This window comes from Dromiciops gliroides, chromosome 4 (genome assembly GCF_019393635.1).
Source record: "Dromiciops gliroides isolate mDroGli1 chromosome 4, mDroGli1.pri, whole genome shotgun sequence".
NCBI lineage: Eukaryota > Metazoa > Chordata > Mammalia > Microbiotheria > Microbiotheriidae > Dromiciops > Dromiciops gliroides.
This window is the reverse complement of record NC_057864.1, coordinates 67,990,934-68,012,208: the sequence shown is the minus strand read 5'-3', so window position 1 is coordinate 68,012,208 and position 21,275 is coordinate 67,990,934. Positions and strand designations below refer to the sequence as shown.

The 21,275-nt window shown below is 34.5% G+C and overlaps 1 protein-coding gene across 5 annotated transcripts in view; it reads left to right on the top strand.

Annotated features, from left to right (window-relative positions):
• COP1 (COP1 E3 ubiquitin ligase) overlaps positions 1-21,275 on the top strand; it is a 240,336-nt gene that overhangs the window by 126,553 nt on the left and 92,508 nt on the right. For all 5 annotated transcript variants that reach the window (XM_044004926.1, XM_044004924.1, XM_044004923.1 and 2 more), the window contains 3 exons: positions 10,697-10,840; positions 11,590-11,698; positions 12,274-12,355. In XM_044004926.1, coding sequence (XP_043860861.1) covers positions 10,697-10,840; positions 11,590-11,698; positions 12,274-12,355 — 335 coding nt within the window. The remainder of the gene's footprint in view (positions 1-10,696; positions 10,841-11,589; positions 11,699-12,273; positions 12,356-21,275) is intronic.

Sequence of the window (21,275 nt, the reverse complement as noted above, 5' to 3'; positions counted from 1 at the left end):
TAGAAGGGATTTAGGCCAGGAATATTCATCTTTGAGATCCCTTTCAACTCTTAAATTATGCTTTGATTGCCAGTGTAGACTTTGTCAGTGCCTACTTTATGTTCTAGTTCCTTGTCTTCAGTGTTGTAAAAACTTTTTTGGTGCTTATCTTTGTTCTGAATAGTCTTAACAGTTTTAAATTTCTTACCCCTGACAACCCTGAGGGAGTTTCTGGATTTTTTATGTCATGAAATGAAGAATGTTTGGTTTTAGGGAATACCTTAACTTAACTAATATATAAAGGTAGACCTTAAAAAAAGAAAAAAAAAGGGTGGGGCAGCTAGGTGGTACAGTGGATAAAGCACTGGCCTTGGATTCAGGAGGACCTGAGTTCAAATCCAGCCTCAGACACTTGACGTGTAACTAGCTGTGTGACTTTGGGCAAGTCACTTAACCCTCATTGCCCTGCAAAAAAAAAAAAAAAAAAAGGAACCTACAGAGGACTAATGAAGTTTAGCTTTTCAGTGTTGAAAAGCAATTTATTGTATAGTTTGTAACAGTTTTGACATTTAACATAAGAGTTGGAGCTTATTGGAATGAATGCATTTTTATTTGGGGTTTAAATAGAATCAATTGCTATGTTACTATTTTTCTGAAAGGGATTGATATGTTTATGCTTTTGGTATTTAGCTTACATGCTTAACATATGGAACATTATGCAACTCATTGCTCTTACGTTAAGTCTTCATGTGATAATAACAGTGTAGAAGCTTAACAAGCATTTTGTCATAGACTAGAGATTTTTAAGATGGGTTTTTATTCATTTTTAGCTGTCCACATTAATATCTATTATAGAAAACATTTTTCCTCTTACCATCTACCTACTTTGCAATTGACATAAAAATGTTTTCTTGGAACTTTTTATTTAGAAGGATAATGAGAATTTAAGTTTATTGTTCCTTTTATGTAAATAATAAGAATCGTAGTGAACTCAGTTTTTACTTTGGGCATATCTCCTCAGTGATCTTTTCTCATTCAGTCTTCTGTTTCTTTTTTTTTTAAATTCCTAGATGCTATTTTTAGTAGTCAGTGTTAAGAATTTTGGTAAAAGGGAAGAAAGCTATTAAAAGAGGATTCAGGAGGGCAGCTAGGTGGCGCAGTGGATAAAGCACCAGCCCTGGATTCAGGAGTACCTGAGTTTAAATCTGGCCTCAGACAATTGACACTTACTAGCTGTGTAACCCTGGGCAAGTCACTTAACCCCCATTGCCTTACAAAAAAAAAAAAAAGAGGATTCAGTTCAATCAATAACATTTATTTGGAAATTTTGTGAAAGTTCATGTAGCTTTATTATTTTTTCTTGTCAAATGGTTTACATGGTAAAAATGACATATTAATACTTTTATTTTAGCATTGTTAGTATTTGTACAGAGTACACAAGGACAACAGACTTACATGTGAAAATGCCAATAAGGAAAGCAAAAGTTTATTTTGGAAATGTTAAAATAGGTAAGGAACAGGAACCAAATTATTCCAGCTTTTGCTGCTGCTACCGTGATTCAGGGGTGGTACTACTTGTAGTAACTGAAAAGACTATTGCATTATTTGGGGGGTGGGATTGAGGCAGTCAGGGTTAAATGACTTGCCCAGGGTCACACAACTAGTGTCAAATATTTTGATACTTGCCTGAGGTTGTATTTGAACTCAGATCCTCCTGACTCCTGGGCTGGTACACTATCCATTGCACCATGTAGCTGCCCCCAACTATTGCATTCTAAGAATAGAATTGAGATGAGAGTTGGCATGTAGACATACCCATTAGTTAGGAGGCTGTTAACAAGAGTTTGAACAAAAGATGATGAAGGCCTAATTAGGGTGCTTTGTCAGTGGTTGGAGAGAAAGAGATGTTGAAGAAGTCAAATCAACAAGACTTGGCAACGGATTAGAAGTGAGGCTGAAAAGTTAAATGTGATTTCCAGATTATAAACCTAAGGTACTATAAAAGTAGTGGTGCCATTCCTAAAAATTGGCAGGGTAGAAGGAAGGAATAGTTTTGAGGGAATGATTTTTCTGTTTGAGCTATGTTGAATTTATTATGCTTAAGAGAAATGTAGGTGGTTATGTCTAGTATGCAGTTGGTGATGAGGTAGATGCACAGAAGAGAGATGAGGTCTGAACATATGTGTGTGTGTGTGTGTGTGTGTGTGTGTGTGTGTGTGTGTGTGTGTATTTCAGTTATCCATTGGCATAAGGATAACTTTGAATCCAAAAAGACAGAGAGGAAAGAGGGAGATCATGGACATGGAATGTGGAAGATAAATCTGTAGAAGAGCCAGAATGAAAGTCAAACAGGGACGCCGAGGACCACAAGAGCAGAGGCCTCTCTCTCTTCTTCAAACACCCAAAGCAGAGTATCCAGAAGAAAGCAGAGCTTGATTTCGCGTTTCCTAAATGCCTCCCAGACACTGTGCCTGACTCTTTGTCCACAGAAACAATTAGGAAACATTTCCTACGCTACAGAGCTGGCAGTTTAAGTAGGGGAGACAATCTGTACATCTACGAAGCAGGGCCATTGATAGAGCCCTGAATCTGGCATCACAGGGACTTGACTCCAGATACAGATCCTTAAAAGCTGTGGACAAGGCATAGAGATGGGGGGTGGCATGCTGGGTATGAGGAATGTCAAGAAGGACATTTTGGCTGGACTACAGTGGGTATAAGGGGGGATACATATTCAAAACTCAACTCGTCCCCCCTTTCCTCTTTGGTTCCTCACACGTGACATTTTGTCTCCCAACTTTGTGCATTGTCATTGGCTTTCCTCCATGCCTGGAACTTTCCTTTAATCTCTACCTCCTTACTTTTCCAGTTTTCCTCACTTCTCACCTAAAATCTCATTTTCTGTAAAGAAGCCTTTCCCAATTTCCAGAGTTAAAGCTTTAATGATTAAATTCCCTTTGATGATTAACTTCGATTTATCTTTGTATATATCTTATTTGTATATTTTGTTTGCATATTGTCTCCCCCGTTAGACTGTGAACTCTTTGAGGACAGGGAAAGTCTTTTGCTTTTCATTGTATTTCCAGCTTTTAGCACTGTGCTTACCACATAATAGTTGCATAATAAATGCTTGTTGATCCATTATTGCCTGAAAGAGCTCACAATTTAATGAATGTGAAAGCTATATGTAAACAAGATGTCTGAGGGATAGCACTAAGATTAATGAGGCCTGGGAATGCCTTCTTGCTGAAGATGGGACATTAGCTGAAGCTTGGAGGAAGCCGGGAAAGTTAGGAAGGATCAATATTCCAGGCATGGAGGTTCCAGTGAAAATGCTCACCTATTGGGAGATGAAGTGTCATGCTTGAGGAACAGCAATGAAACTAGTGTCATTCAATTAAAGAGTAAGTGGAGACGTCTTTCTTTCTCCTTTTCTTTTCCTCGGCACTTCCTGAGGAGGGGCAGCTCTCTCTTCACTGACACCATGCCTGCCCTCAGACCGCTCATGAAGCCCAAAATTGTCAAAAAGAGGACCAAGAAGTTCATCTGCCACCAGTCAGACTGATATGTCAAGATCAAGAGAAACTGGCGTAAACCAAGAGGCATTGACAGCAGAGTGCAAAGACAATTCAAGGGCCAGATCTTGATGCCCAATATTGGTTATGGAATCAATAAGAAGACAAAATACGTTACCTAGTGGATTCAGGAAGTTTCTGATGCACAGCATCAAAGAGCTAGAAGTGCTGCTGATGTGCAACAAATCTTAATGTGTTGAAATTGCTCACAATGTTTCCTTGAAGAATTGGAAAGTCATAGTTGAGAGAGCAGCTCAGCTAGCCATCAAGATTACCAGACTGAGGAGTGAAGAAAATGAGTAAAACTTTGCACATTTTTATTTGTGTTAAATAAACTACCAATGACAAAAACAAAAACAAAACAAAAAAAAGAGTAAGTGGAAGAGAGTACGATGTAAGAAGATTGGAAAGGTTGGAAGAGAGCAGGTTATGAGTGGCTCTATAATCCAAACAGGATTTGATAATTGAAACTGGAAGTAACGGGGAGTTTTTTGAATTGGAAAGGGGGAAGAACTGGTCACACCTGCAAGACAATGGAATCTTTTGAATTGTACATTAAAGAACATACATATTGTTCTTTACTACATGGTACTTTTACAAAAATATACATAGAGAATGAGAAACATGATGCTAAACCCATCCTTTAGAGAATAAAAATTGTAAAATGAACTCAGGCAAAAGGAAAGATGTAAATAGGGACTTAATATGGCATTTTTTTGACTGATGGATTTATATTTTGGAAACTTGAGTGAACTAATAGAAGTAATTAAAGAGGGTGTTGCAACAGTTCAGGTGCTAGGTAATGAGAACTAGAATGGTTCATGTCTATGTGAGTGGAGAAAGGGGGACAGATATATTGTGGAGAAAGAAATTACTTCCTTGGCAAGTCTTGGCAACTGATACATGATAAGCTTGGAGGATGATTGAATTTTTTATGAAATTTTTTTTCCATTTTCCATTTGTTGAGTTTGAGATTCATAAAGAAGATACCCATTAGGTAGTTGATAATTTTGATCTGTAGTTAGTAGATAAGAGGGGGCTATATAGATTTGGGCAGCCTCTTCATGGTGCTGATATTTGAATTTATGAGAGTTGTGATGGGGGTGGTCATTAAGGGAGGTCATATAATGAGAGGAGGGAATAGGGCCTAAGAAAGAGCCTTAGAAGAGTTAAGGTGAATCTGAGGTTGCATTGAGGAAGCATAGTCTCCAGACTGAAGATAGTAATACATGCTAATTATATTGTATCAAGGTTCGACCATACCTGTAGTATTGTATTCAGTTCTTGATGCCAAATGTTTGGGGGTTTTTTTGGCGGGGCAGTGAGGATTAAGTGACTTGCCCAGAGTCACACAGCTAGTAAGTGTCAAGTGTCTGAGGCCAGATTTGAACTCAGGTTCTCCTGAATCCAGGGCGGGTGCTCTATCTACTGCGCCACCTAGCTGCCCCTGATGCCAAATTAAAAAAAAAAAAAGCACAGAGACAAACTAGTATGTGCCCAGGAAGGTTACTATGATGGTGAGACTGTAGAGGATATCATATCATACTTTGCTAAGAATGGGATGTTTAACCTGATAGCAAGAAGCCATGAAAACTGCCTTCAGATATTTGAAGGGTTATTATATAAGACAGGTTAAATTTGCTCTGTTTGTCTCCAGAAGGCAGAATTATTTGTAGTGGACAGAAACTGCAGAAAAACAGATTTTTATTTTTTATAAGAAAGAAGTTTCTAAAAACTTAGTGTAGTTCAAAAAAAATGGGCTAACTAAAGATAGCAGAAGTTTCCTTTTATTTAGGGGGTCTTCAAGGAGAGACTATATGACCCCTTGATAGGGATGTTTTTGATGAGATTCCTGTTTGCTGATTGAGATTACATCTCTGAGCTTTCTTCCAGGTCTGAGCATAGTGATTTTTCTTACGTGAGATCACTTTACAAAGTGAATATATTCATGTAGTGACAAGAATTACTCTCTTTGGAATCAAGTGACCTAGGGTAGAACTTATTACCTTGGATAAACTTGGGCAAGCTACTAACCCTTTGTTGCCCTCAATTTCACCATCTGTAAAATGAGCATTATACTATGTGATCTTTAAGGTACCTTCAGCTTTAAAATACTTTGAGCCCATGATCATTTATATATGAATTGTTTCTTGTAAAAGTATTATTATTTATTGTTATTAGAAGAAACATCTCTAATAACATTCACAGAATTGAAAAAAGTATGAGTGAATTTTCTGTTCCTGCCTTGAGGTGATTTTAATTGGTTTTAGTAAAGATACACCATTATAGTATTGGATGAGACCTTTAACCATTATTGCTACTGTGTCTTTTTCCCCCTCAGATAAATAAGACTATTTTTTCAGGATTGTTATTCTCTTTTATTAACATTCACATTATAGTTATAATAAGCTATGATAGTGGGAGTATTGACAAATTCTCTCTTTGATCATGTTGAAATCTGTTTCCTTTTTTATTAAATTTTGTATCCAAAATGTACATTAATTATGTTCCTGAGTATTTTGCCTCCTTACTGTTTAATCACTTGACTGATGACCCTTTTGACAAAGTGTATAGCCAGTTTCCTAATATTGAATTATATTTTCCATTTATGAAATAAATGATCTGTTTCTTTAGTGGAAATATTCATTGCAAGTGTGAAAGAAAAGCATGATTTCTTTCCATCTCAAAAATAACACCATGGTGATAATATTTTAAGAGAAACTATGTATGTGTACTATGAAATGGTTACTGTGATGTTTCTTTTGGAAAAACTGTGGAAGCGTGAACTTATTGTTGAAATACATTTTCTTAAACTAGTTGTTTGAAAGACCACTGATAGATTTTCAGGAAGAAATGAACCTTGGTTAACTATTAAAAAAAACTTTGGAAAAACTGGAGTCTAGTAGCATGACTGTAGTAAAAGTCGTACTTTGAATTTTGTTTGTTTGTTTAACCCATTTAGGCCATACCTTCATTATTAAAAATGAACAATGAATCATTTACTTTTTAAGTATATACCATTTGGGTTTGCGTTAGTAATTTCCATAGAGTAAACAAAAATATTTTCTAGTATGAGAAATGGTTCAATGTTTGGGTTTAATCCTGAAGTTTATTGTAGGTATAAGAAAATTAATAAAAATTTTAGAGAAATAATGAATTAGAATTCAGCAAAATAGTTCTTTTAGGTAAGCATCTTAAGCCCAGTCAACAGGATTTATTGTGATTCTAATGTTTCTATCTTTAGAAGTAAAGTGTATTCAAGTATCATTCCATGTTCTCTTTTTTCTGTAGAGCTTGGTATTTAGGCATTGATATGAATGAATCTGGCAAGACTAGTGTGGAAATTATTCCCTCTTTGAAACTACATGAGTATTTTTGTACTTCAGTGTCCTGAAAGTTCATACACTTTTTAAAAAATGAAGTCTTATTCCTTTTTCCAGTGGAGTATCAGTCCTATTGAATCCTTCTGTCACTATTTCTCTTATGAATCAAATGCTCTCAATATTTCTCTGATTTAAGTGAGGATTAAGAGCATTTTATTGTAGCATCAAGACAAAAATATTTTTGTTATAGTTATATGTTATGATATATAATTTTATGTATACACACTCATGCATACATGTATGTATATATGTATGTATATCTACACGTGTGTATATATATTATTATTCAACAAAGGTTTATTAACTGCTCTGTATAATATTGGTGCTTGGTAGTGAGTAGATTTTTTTTTTTTGGTAGGTAAAGGTGTCTGGACCTATGATTCCATTGGTTTAAGGAACTCCCATTGTAGAAGCTCCCACTACTAATACAGCTCTCTAACATAGAGTCTTAGAGTTTCCAGGGGCAAAGAGAAATTAAAAGATTTGCCTCTGGTTACTGAGGTAACATCTGAGACTAGACTTAGAACTTAGGTCTACTTGACCCAAGATTGATCCCCATACCTCATGCCATTTTGTATCTCATGGTGCAAATATGGGAATAAAATAGTTATTTTTTAAAAAGGGTTGTTGTTACACAGAAAGACTTTATATTTTAATAGGGAAAATAAGATGTAAAGAGATAATTGTAGTAAAAATTAGAATATGTTCAGTGGATTACAAAATACTGTTAGACCAGATGAATAATTGCTCTAGAAAAAAAAAATAAATTGCTCTGGTTAATAGCATGGGTATAGGAAATGGATAATGCTTATCTTATTTGACTCTTGACAGCATTTTGTTGCTACATCTGTTTTCCCGCTGTTTTGCTTTTTGCCCTCTGTTATGCCTTTAATGTTTATTGAAAGTCATGGTTTGGGTAATAATTTTCATTGTTTAGCTATCAGATTTTCTTTTTATATATTAAATGCCTTTTTAGTAACTATACACTGACATTTACTGACTTACATACATATTTACTGACATATAATGCTTTTGAGTTATTATTTAGTAGGTATATTTTTAGATAGACAAAACATTTTTAGCCTGGGAGGTTACTAGTCAAGAATTTCAGATCTCATTACCAGGCCCAGTAATATTTCTCAGTGGCAGAAGGCTGAAGTTATAATTTTTATTCAGGTAAGTGAATAGCTGCCGTCAGTTTAGTTATGCTGTACTTGAATCCATAAAGCAGCAAATAGTAAATGACACATCAATCAGTTAGATTAAAAATTCAGTCTCATTTTATGGGGTGGGGGGAGACAGATTGAGTCAACAAGATAGCACTTACTGAAGTTATTTTGAAAAGGAGATGGCTCAGTTTTTTATACAAGGAAGTCCCAGGAACCAAGCTGGTAGTTGGTGTTACTTTAAGTCCTCTTATGCAAAATAATACCAATTCATTTTCACTTATTTTCCTTTCCTTAGTCACCATTGCAAATATATCCAATCCAATCAGGACTTATTGTCAACATTTTAACTCCTTTTTGAAAGTAATTTAAAAAAGAATGCTTTTCATTATAAATCTGTGAATGGATGAATATATCTTATCAAATATTTTACAAAAATCTTCAATGTGAACATTGTTTTGCTAGGCTTTAGAGGGGTTTTATATTAATAAATATAATTCCTACAAAATGAAAAAATGGGAAGTTAAACTCACTACGTTGTGTATATATTAACACTAATAAATTATAGTATTTAACCTTCTAAATTGAAGAAATTTAACATTCAGGATATGGAAAAAATGATTCAAGATTTGGAATCTTTGGTAGTTGTCTTCTTACAGAAGAACTTTCATTGATTATTTGTCAGTTGCCTTGTAATTATTTTTAAAACTGTGGGCTGTGTCTCCCTAATACTCTCTAAAGGGAAGGGAAAGAGAGCAAAACACTGGCTAAAATTATTGAATATTTTAAATACAAATCCCACAGTAATACATTTGCTTTTTTTCCAATAAAAATACAGTTCAAATAAAAAACAGCAAGTGAGACAATGCAACTTACAGTGGATTTGGATTAAGAGGACCCAGGTGCAATCCCATTTCTCATATTTATTATCTATGTGATCTAGGGCAAATCTCACTTGACCTCATCTATGAAATAAGGGAGGGACTAGGTGGCCTTGAAGGTTCTTTTTGCAGCTTTCAGTCTCTTATTCCTATTATCTCATAAGACTACAAGTACGAATCCCATTCAGCTGGTGGGAGGTAGAGCAAAGTTCTAAGGCTCTCCACCTTTCTTACACTGGGCCCACCTTCTCTTCTTGGCAAAGGATGGGGCTTCAAGGGGGAAAGTACGAGGACCCTTCCCTAGAGGAAGAAAGTGAACACGTAGGGCTGCATACCATGATATTTGAATGCTGTCACCAGTCCCCTCCTACAGCCATGCTTCCTCTTGTAAAACACTGTTCAGCTCTTTTGGAGACGGGCAGGCTGTTCCATGATGCTGGCCTCCTGTCCTCCTGTGAGACAATACAGAGGTTCCTTCAAGCTGGGGAGGATACCAGATGAGATGTTGTAGTCTCTCCCTGGGGGTGCAGTGACCACTCCCCTTGTGCCCCTTACCCCTCGACCCAGGTATGGGTGTGGGATAGGGAGAGTTTCCACCTCTGTCTGTGTTGGGAGTCAAAAGGTCTGCCTTCAAATCCTCTCTTGGCCATTTGTCTTTATAAAATCACTTAACCGCCCTGGACCTCGGTTTACTGAGGTGCAAAAGAAGGGAAGATATATTTGAATGTCCCTAAATGTAGAAACCTAAGACAATGAATACAATGCGAAGCAATTGTTATATTATATGGTAGTTTTATGATATGTTTAAATTTTGTTTATGCTATTGAAAATAATTCTAAATTTTTGAAACAAAATACAAACTTAGAAAATTACCAGCATCATAGATTATTTGTGAAAATTGTGCACTAAATTTTTTAAGCAAAAAAAAAAAAAAAAAAGGAATTTCTTAATAAAATTTGGAAATTACTGCCTTATCTGTAGCTTTAAAAAATCAGTAGCCTTGTATTTTAGCCTTGTCAAAGTTTCATAACAGGACTCTTAATCCCAAATATTATATGACATGTCTCCACTTAATCTTTAAATTTTTATTAGGCCCTTCAAATTTTTATATGATGATTGTAATCCATTGTAATCCCCAAGCCTCATTTGATTACATATTTTTAAAGATTATCACTAGGATTAATTTTTTAGGTATTTAATATTAAGATCTGGGAATTTTCAAACCCTGCCCCCCCCCAAATAAAATAAAATAAAAATGTAAGTATAGAAGAGCCTGAAACCTCTTGAGAAATCATTTGGTAATCAACTTCTGACTTCTTTATTCATAGACCAGCTTCAAATTTTTTTTTACTTTTCTCATAGTGTTAGATATTAACTTTATTATTTGATTCTGTTGTCATGTAGTTAGTAGAGTTGAAGTAAAAAACATTTTAGTTGACTTATAAGCAAAAATACAACCTACTGGAAGGATAATGTGCAGTTATGCATAATCCCCTCCCCCTCCCCTGCCCTGTAATTTGTTAGAACTTCATAATGATGTAACACGGACTTAGGAATCCAGCACAGTTTGAAACTGTTTAAAGAAGCCATTTTATGCTGGTATGAAAACCACTTTAGAACTAGAAAATCACAAATCCTAAAATATTGTCTTGGTGAATGTCGTAGAGTTTTGTGTGTCCTTTGTTACTAGCCCATGCACTTTTTCTCTTTAGTATTGAATTTGACCGAGATTGTGACTATTTTGCCATTGCTGGGGTAACAAAGAAGATCAAAGTATATGAATATGGGACAGTCATCCAGGATGCAGTAGATATTCATTACCCTGAAAATGAAATGACCTGCAATTCCAAAATCAGGTATGTATGTTGCTTTGTGTTGAAAAATTTTTATGGAACTATTTGTTACAGTGCATAGAATGTTGCTGCTATATAAAATAAAGGTTGGGTAACATTGCTTTAAAGATTTAGACTGGTGGTAATAATTTTAATAAAAGCATAACTTTTTTTTTTTTTTTAGTGAGGCAATTGGGGTTAAGTGACTTGCCCAGGGTCACACAGCTAGTAAGTGTTAAGTGTTTGAGGCCGGATTTGAACTCAGGTACTCCTGACTCCAGGGCCGGTGCTCTATCCACTGCGCCACCTAGCTGCCCCCAATAAAAGCATAACTTTAATAAAAGTATAACTCATAGCTTTAGTATTTTGTTGTTCAGTTGTTTTTCATTTGTGTCTGATTCTGTGACCCAGTTTGGGGTTGTCTTAGCAAAGATACTGGAATGGTTTGTGACTTCCTTCTCCACTTCATTTTACAAATAAGGAAACTGAGGCAAACATACACAGTTACAAAATGTCTGAGACCAGATTTGAACTTAGGAAGATGAATCTTCCTGACTTCAGGCTTGGCACTGTATCCACTGTATGACCTAACTGCCCATTAGTATCTTAGCTTCTTGATACTAATTGATCCCTGTAATCTTCATAATTTTGAGACACCCTGATGAAATTTCCTATGCTGCCTAAGCATTTTTGATAACACAAATTTTTATATAATGGATTTTCCTGGTTTTTACAAATTGTCACTGAAAAGTAACGTTTTAATTCTCTTTTAGCTGTATCAGCTGGAGTAGTTACCATAAAAATCTGTTAGCCAGCAGTGATTATGAAGGCACAGTTATCCTATGGGATGGATTCACAGGACAGAGGTCAAAGGTCTACCAGGTAAAGAAGGGTTCTAGTTGGTTTTTGTTATATGTATACAAATAAATAAGAGATGATTAAAGAATCACATTTTTAGTTTGATTTTTGCCATTCAGTTGTAGTTTTTTATGTACTATTTAGTTTAGTAGTACCATTATTTGGGATGATGAAAAAGCTATTTAACTTCTCAATGTACCAGTAAACTATTTAATACTGTAAGTTACAACAAAGCTGTCCTTTGGAAATGGGAGAAAGAGCAACATCCTATAATTTCTTAATAAATTTCTTGATAATTGCTTTAAGTTACTTCAAATTGGAACAGTGTTGAAAATCATCTCTTCGGAATTGCATTTCCATAAAGTATATTAGATGAATGTCTCCCAAAAGAAAGTTTTGTGGAGTTTTTATAAAGTTTCAGAGCAGCATTATAATTGCAAAAAAGTTCCTGTCTTTCATCTCTACTTAGTTTAACATTTCCCTTTTTCATGTAACAACATATTGGTACCAAAAATATACTTAATTTAAATTTTCTTATTTTTTACATTTGAAGATAATTTGTTTTGTCTGAGATTGCTTTCTTTTCTTTTTGGAACTAGGAACATGAGAAAAGATGCTGGAGTGTTGACTTTAATTTGATGGACCCCAAACTTTTGGCTTCAGGTTCTGATGATGCAAAAGGTACTCCTCTAATCTTTCCTCTCTTACTCCTTCTTTGCAGGGATGCAAACTTATTTTTAGACATTATATCAGGATTTTAGGATTACTGAATTCTAAATTCAGACACTGGCACAAATTCTGTTTCTTGTCAATTTTAGCAAAAATAGAATTCAGTACTTTTGGGCTTCACACTATGATATCATTATGCGCGAGAACTAAATTCATAATTATGTTCTTGTAGCAGTTCAAAATCATTAAATCTTGAGTGGTGTGGGGTTTAGTCTACTTTATTTATATTGAAATTTCTAAGTCCTGGCTATTATACCATGTTTCACTGAGATTTTACATGGAATTCACTTTATTTTAAGACGAAGAATATTATCTTTACCTTTTCCTACACCTTCTAACAGCTTTTTCTTTTCCTTTTTTAACTCCACATTTTATATTGTTGTTTATTTTTTCTCCTAAGTCATACCTCTATTCTCTCATTATTTGAGATTCTCATAGTTCCATATTTACACACTATTTTTTACCAGGCATTTTATATTTGCTTCATTCTGGGGCTGTAAGAAAAAAAAAAGTATAGCTCTTACACCAATAGAGTTCTTTTCTTTAGCACCATGAGAGTTTCTGCTGGCTTTTATCTCTTATTTGACTACATGAAATGGAACCATGACAGGAAGAGGCACATCAAGTTGTTGTTCTACATATTACATTTTGCAAAAGGAGATTAGGAAGATAAGGGAAGGAGAATATGCATTTATATCAGACTTACTATATGTTAGGCACTGTGCTAAGTACATTACAAATATTATTTCTTTTGATCTGTATAACAACTCTGGGAGGAGGATGCTACTATTATTCCCAGTTTTATAGTTCAAGAAACTGAGGATAGCAGAGATTAAGTGACTTACCCAAGGTCACACAGCTGGTGAATGTTTGAGGCCATACTTGAACTCTGGTCTTCCTGATTCCTAGCCCCAGCACTCTATCCATGCTATATTAAACTTATGATTACATAATGTCTTCTACACATTTACTGGAGTGGGGGCAGGTAGAGGAAACAGATATATGATTTAATTCATATTAAGAAATTTTAGGATGCTACTCTTTCTCCCATTTCCAACTGTCAGCTCTGTTGTAACTTACCGTATTAAATAGTTTACTGGTACATTGAGAAGTTAACTGGCTTTCTAATGGTCCCAAAGCTAGTTTATATTGGAGTTAGGACTCAAACTCAAGTCATTCTACTCCTAAGCTCAGTTTCTTTCAATATGTCATAGTGCCTCTCTGTACTCAATAGACTATATTAAAATAAAGCTGTAGGCTGGCCTTGGAATCATTCTTGCCTAAAAGTGGGAGATTTTCTACGATCACCACAGTAGTAAGTAGTGAAATTATGATTAGATCCTAGACTAAATATTCTGAACTCTAGAGAAGGGATCTTCCCATTGTATCATGTTGCTCTGACCTTGAAAGGACAGAAACTGCTGAGATTGAGAAAGTAGATGAAAGCTAAATTAGAAAAACAGCATTCAAGGACTAATGAAAAACAAAAAGAAATAAAATGTACCCAACACATCAGTTTTTCCCTTTTTATTTAAAAGAACATGGTGGGGTACAGAATCATGATGGCAGAGTAAGAGATAGCAACTTTGCCCTATCACCTGCAAAACCTCCTCTACAATAACCCAGAAAACACGGTCATTTTTCCAACCCAGGGCAGTTTAGGAGCATAGATATAGGAGTATGTGTACAATGGGGTTGGGATGGCTAGGGTCACAGCATAAAAGTGGAATCTGCAGTAGGCTTTGGTGATTGCAGCAGTAGCAGCAACAGAGAACAGCCAAAAGCAGGTATGGTAAGAGCAATAAACACCTAAACAGAGATTCCATGGGAACTGTGTACTAGCACTGGAAGCAAAAACAGGTGTCATCTAGGAACTGTTACTTATTAGAACAGTTCCAAGGCAAAGAGCAATGATTGTGGCCATAAGGCAGCAGGGGACTTATCTGTATAAGGAGCAGGTAGCAATGCACAGTCAAGTCCAAAGGTAGGAAGGAGGCTGGAAAAATGAACAAACAAAGAAAGAACTTAACCATAAAAAGCTACTATGTTGGGGTAGCTAGGTGGCACAGAGGATAGAGCACCAGCCCTGAATTCAGGAGGACCTGAGTTCAAATCTGGCCTCAGACACTTAAGACTTACTAGCTGTGTGACCCTGGGCAAGTCACTTAACCCCACTTGCCCCGCAAAAAAAAAAAAAAAAAGGCTATTATGTTGACAGAGAAACTCAAAGCACAAATTCAGACAAATAAAAGCCACAACAAGCAGAGCCTCAAAAGAAAGATACAGATTGGACACAGACACAACAAGAATTCCTAGAAGAACTAAATAAAGTGATTAAAAAAATGTTTAAAAAAACCCCCAAAACCCAATTATTTTAACAATCAAATATGAGCGGTAGAGGAAAAAAATGGGTAAGGAAATGAGAGCAATACAAGAAAATAATGAAAAGAGAATTAGTTTGGTAAAAAGCACTAAAAATATTGAACAAAATAACTCCTTAAAAACAAGAATTGGCTAAATGTTCAAAGTGTTACACTATCTCACTGAAAAAAGAATGCCTTAATAATTAGAATTGGTCAAATGGAATCTAATAACTCCATGATATATTAACAAACAATAAAACAAAAGACTGGGGATAAAGAGAAGAAAATGTGAAATATCTCATAAGAAAAACAACTGACCTGGAAAATAGATAAGGGAAAGATAATTTAAGAATGATTGGATAACCTGAAAGCTATGAACAAAAAATAAGAGCCTAGAATCATATTTCAATAAATTATAAAGGAAAACTGCCCAGATATCTTAGAGTCAGAGTACAAACTAGAAATGGAAAGAATCCACCTCACCTCCTAAAAGAGATCCCAAAACCAAAACTCCCAGGAGTATTATAGCCAAAATCCAGAGTTCCAAGGTCAAGGAGAAAATGCTTCAGTCAGCTGAAAGAATTCTAATGGCATGCTGCCATAGTCAGGATGGCACAAGATTTAGTACCTACCACCTAAAGGAAAAGAGGATTTGGAATATGATATTCTGGAAGTCAATGAAACTAAGATTACAATCAAGAATAACCTACCTTGGGGGCAGCTAGGTGGTGCAGCGGATAAAGCACTGGCCCTGGATTCAGGACTCCCTGAGTTCAAATCTGGCCTCAGACACTTGACACTTAACTAGCTGTGTGACCCTGGGCAAGTCACTTAACTCTCATTGCCCTGCCCTCTCCCCCCCCCCCAAAAAAAAAAAAAGAATAACCTACCTAACAAAATTGAGTATATCCTCTTGGGGGGGAGGGGGTCGGTTAGATATTTAATGAAATAGAGTATTCTAAGAAAATTTGACATTCAAATACAAAACTCAAGAGAAGCATAAAAAGGTAAACAGGAGTGAGAAATTATTAGGGACTAAATAAGGATTCACTGTTTACATTGCTATATAGGAAGATGATACAGGTAACCCCCAAGAATTTTATCATCACTATGGCATGTAGAGATACTTAGAGGGTATAGGTGTGAGTTGTATTATATTGGAATAATCTCAAAAGAAGAATAAGAATAGTGAGAGGGTAATGTAGTGGGAGAAGAGAGAATAGAGGAAATCATTTTACATAAATGAAGCACACAAAGGAAGAGTTTATACAATGGAGGGAATATTGTTAGGGGGGTGGGGGAAGAGTGGGCAGTGATTCTACCTTACTCTCATCTGAACTGCTTCAAGGAGACAAGAATATACATATACACAGTTGGATATAGATATTCCACCTTAATCAATTGGGAAACAAGAGAAGAAGGGGCTGGGGTTGATTTAATAAATAAAAATAGCAGTTGGTTTTATGAAAAAAAAAAAAACACCACACCAATAAATAGATTAATTAAATATATTAATTAAAATTAGCTAATGTGGTTAAATAAAAAGAAAACCAAATCACTAGTACTAAAAATAAAAAAGGGTAAATGAATGCACAACCGATGAACATGGGGGAGAAAATCAATTATTAGGACTTATTTTGCCCCACTCTTTGCCTAAAAAATTGACAATCTAAATGAAATGGATGAATGAATGTTTACAAAAATATAAATTATCCCAGATTAAGAGAAAAGGAAACAGAATATTTAAATAAGCTTTATAAATAATAAAAATTACTTTCCTCTTCTCTCCTCACATATATCTGTATACGTGGACATACATATGTGTATACACATACATATAAATGTGTGTGTGTGTGTGTGTGTGTGTGAGAGAGAGAGAGAGAGAGAGAGACTTACAAGATTATCTATGCTAAGGATACAACAGCCATCTACTCCAAACTCCTATCTGAATATGAATTTTCTCGTACGATATATCTGACAAATAGTCATCAGCAATGAATGTTACCCCCAGAGCTCAGTAAATAATGATAATAATCCATTAATAATCATACCTTCAAATAACATATCCCTACAAAATCCAACATATCTATACAGCAAACAGGATATTAATATTGAAGGGTAATGGCAGGGTGCCAATACAGTTATATATTTTTGTACCCTGAGACTACTATGATCGCAATGAAGACCTAGCAGGAACTTAAAATCTTGATAAATTAGATTCTTGTGACATCAGTGATTGAGTTGGCATACTGATTAATGTGATACAATTTTTCCTGTGAATAAAAGCAATAGATTGGGATAGTATTATATTGGAGGAGGGTCCTACTTGAAACCTTTGTGGTTATTAATTAGCTTAACATGTAGGACAATGAAGCAAATGGTACTTCTCCTTCTTAATGAAATACAAAGAAACATATATGGATAGCTAACAAAGTACTTCACCTGTTTCCTCTGAAGACTGAACTTGTCTTTTTGAGCTTGATTAGCAGTACCAATTTCTCACCTACTATAAATGCTTCATTTTGAATAGTATTGACACAGTAAAGTAGGCAGTTTACAAGTACACGTGGAATGGACTGAAAATCTCACTGTTTTTCTTATGTGATTATACTATATCATAACAAAATTGGGACTGAATCTTAACAGTAATAGAAGTTAGACATAAACATATTTGAGACCCAATCAGAAGGAATAGAAACTCAAATCTCAAATGAAATAAAAGCAGAAATTGAGAAGCTGTACTAGGTCATTGAAAATCTTTAATTTAGCCAATTCAAGAAATCTCATCTAATAACTGAACAAAAGACATGAACAATACTGTTGTCTCAAATAACTTTGAAGGTAAGATGTGTGGACTGGAATTTCAGAAACCTTATTTTGAGTACAAAGGCATAAATCCATCTATCAGGTCAATAATCTGAGAAGATCATGTTACCCTAACCTGCCAGGAACCAAATGCCTTCTCCTAAAATATTTGATAATGTGAAAATATTTCCAGACTTAAAACTTAGTAGTATTGGTGGCAGCTATTGTGCTGCTAAGAACCAAAGGAGGAGAGGTGGATCTATCAAAAAATAATGTTCCTAAAGACAGGTGTCAAACACCATCATTACTGAAGCTATTTAAGAAAACTGTCTTCCAAGAAAGAAATATGTAGCCTAGTATTCAGTTGTTCCACATTGCAGAGGTTAGGGGCACACCACCCCCATGATTAGAAAATCTGTATAAATGTTTTTGGCCCTTATATACCAGAGAAGAAGTCTGAATTTTTTTCTTTTGTTTTTATGAGGTGATTACAGTACCTTATTGTAAAATTTGGGTTAAATATTTGGTCGTAGGCTCTGTGTCATCTGCTGCCTTTTACATGTTGTTTGCAAATTCTACAAAACTCTCCCCCAAAATCCCATTTAATTTTCTTCTGATGACTTGTGATATTTCAAACTGGAGATGGAAGAAGTTGTGATGTGGAAGTGCTAACTGTATTCAGTTGAACACTTAAATGTTATATTTCCCAATCGAAGACAGTAAGAAAGAAACATGGAACAAAATCTGGAAAAATTAATGTATGAAGAAATTATAGATTCCCTTTTACTACTGTTGAAATCAGAAGTCAAAACATTAATGTGATACCAGGAATCATAGTAGTGCAAAGAAAAGAAACAATTCAGTATCAGTAAAAAGCCATACTTCTGAGGCATGGAGAAGCAGACATTAGAGGAGAGAGAAAGGAAAAAAAAAACTTCCTTTGAGGAAGGATAATTTGAAAAATTTCTGATCTTCTGTATAATTACAAGAAATCCAACATAGTGAAAATGAACATTGGAGCAAACATGAAAGAGACTTTCAGTAGTGTTAACATAATGAAGAACAGAATAGTTTCCTCAAGAATGAGATGGCCAAAACTTGGCTTCTTTATAAGACTAGAAAGCTATGGGGCCAGCTAAGATCCATAATTATTAGTTTAAACATTTTACAACATTTAAACTAAAACATTTTAGTTTAAAATGCACGAATTAGTAACAAAGCATTTTTCCAACCTTTTCTGATCACTGATCTCACTTTTCTTAGCAGGAGGCATAACATATTACCAAAAGATGAGAACACCAGTGACCTATTTAAATACAGACCAATTACGTATTACTATACTTTATACAAAACAATTATAACTTGTATCACCAAGGAAAAAATTAGAAAGGAATGAAAGGGGGAAAGGAAGAAAATGACTTAAAGTGTTTTCTTTAAGTAATATGTTAACTATGAAACAAAATGTGTTCTAGAAAGTTTTGAGGATAAAAAGAACAACTTATCAGTTATTTTTTTGAGCAAGTAGACCCAAAGTACCATAATATAATGTCTTTATGTTATGTGTTATCATAATGCAAGTCTTTGTTTAAGTTTCTCATTTGTGGCTTATTCATGTACCACAAATATGTAAAATAAAATAAAGCATCTATTTTTTTTAGGCTTTTAAAGATTTATTAAAATATATATTATAAGTTAGTGAGGAGAGAGAGATTGAGAACAGATTCCTTATAGCATGAGTTCTTCTATCGCATCTATTTATTTTGAAGCCCTTAACATCCCTTTTGTATACAGCTGTTTATGTCTTCTAAATTAAATAGGGGAATCTTATCAAAACATCATTTTAATAATTTTGTTATGTTGATGGAACCATCATATATAGGCAGTTAACATGTGGGCCTGGAGTCAGAAAGACCTGAGTTCAAATGTGGCCTCATTCATTTGTTTAAACTCTTTCTGCTTCAGTTTCCCCACAAAGGGGGTTAATAAATAGCACCTATATGCAATCATTGGAGTAAGATGAAAGTGACTTTATCTGGTTTATATGACTAGTAAGGGGATAAATGTACTAACAAACTCATGTCTTTTGCCACTCAATCAAGTTATCTTTCTGCTTATTCAAATTATGTCTCTCTTCCAACCAGTTATCCATGTTATTTTAATCAGTATTCAGTAAAAGTAACAGTTTACCAAAGTAATTTGGACAGTCATTTTTAAACTTTAAAGCCTTTTCTAATCATAGAATCTTTGTTTACACTGGTTATAAACCTTCATATTATGAGCAGCTGCACTTGAGAGAAGTTGATATTTCAGATTAATAAAAATATACTCATCTTACATTTTATTTGACTGGTCTTATAGTTTTAGAAGTCAGCAATGCCATATTTATTTCATAGGTGACTTAATCATAACTTTATACTTTTATTTTCCCTATGTACTGCTAGATTTTAAGTAAATTTGTTCTGCCATTGTTCCAGATGAACAACATAAATCCAGCAATATTGCTTTCTAAGAAATGACAGTCCCTTAATGCCAATATATTTTGATTTCATATAACTGTACCTTTAAAAGCAGAATGGAATCTATGTGTACACAGTTGTAAGTTAAAAGTTAGCTGTTTAAGTAGCTGTGAGAATTGAAAATTATTTCTATACCTTCCCATATGCACAAATAGCTTAGCAGTCAAAGCTATTAATGATTGCTCTAAATGACAAATTAAATTTTCATGAAATATTTAAACTCTACAATCTGCTGTCCCCGAAAATGTTTTTAAAACTTAATTCAAATGAAAGTCATTTAATTTTATTTAAATGTGTTTGACATTCATAGGATAATTGGTAATTTTCCTTAGAAAATGCTGCCTTTGTGAAAATTTTATATTATGGGGATATTGTAAATTGCTTTTAATAGATTCTATTTTATTTTTTAATTCTTATTAAGTTCATGACTATTTCTTATGCAATTAAGTGTTGTCTCTATATAAACAATTAACCTTTTCATCTTCTAGTTCTCCATTCATGCTGTGCATTAACTTTCAAGTATTATATGCATGTATTTGCATGTTAAGAAGTTGACAGCCCGTGCTTGATTAAAAAGAACAGAATTTTATAATAATAAATTTAAATAAAAATAAATAATAAATAATAAAAATAAATAATAAAAAATAAAAAATAAATAATAAAAAATTTGGCTAGTGATTCTGACATATCCAGTGCCTGATGAATGTTAGTTCTTTTGGCACTGGCCACTAGAGTACCAGGCATAGTGATGATGCCTACTAAATTATCACCCATTTTTTTTTCTTAAGAAAGGCATATTTAATGGATACTATCAAGCACATAGATTATAGGGGGAAATTCCTAGCCTGATATAAAGAAATACATCAAAAGTTACCGTTATGTAGTGAAAGTTCTATTTTGAAGGACCAGCTGATTGCCACCAGTGGTTCCATTGACAGTTCAAACAACTAGAAAAAAAAAGTCCAGGACAAAATGAAAAGAGGACTCATAAGAGTGAAAGGTACCAAAAAATGAAACAGTTTTATCATGTGTTGGAAATGGGTCTTCCCATAGTTTTAAATACAAATTTAGATATCATCTTTTTCAAAAGTACAGGTCAATTACACATTTTAAACAGAAGTGTAAAGAGACTTTAGGAAAAAGAATGGATGACACTTGAGTACATGTAGGCTGTTAATCACAGATATT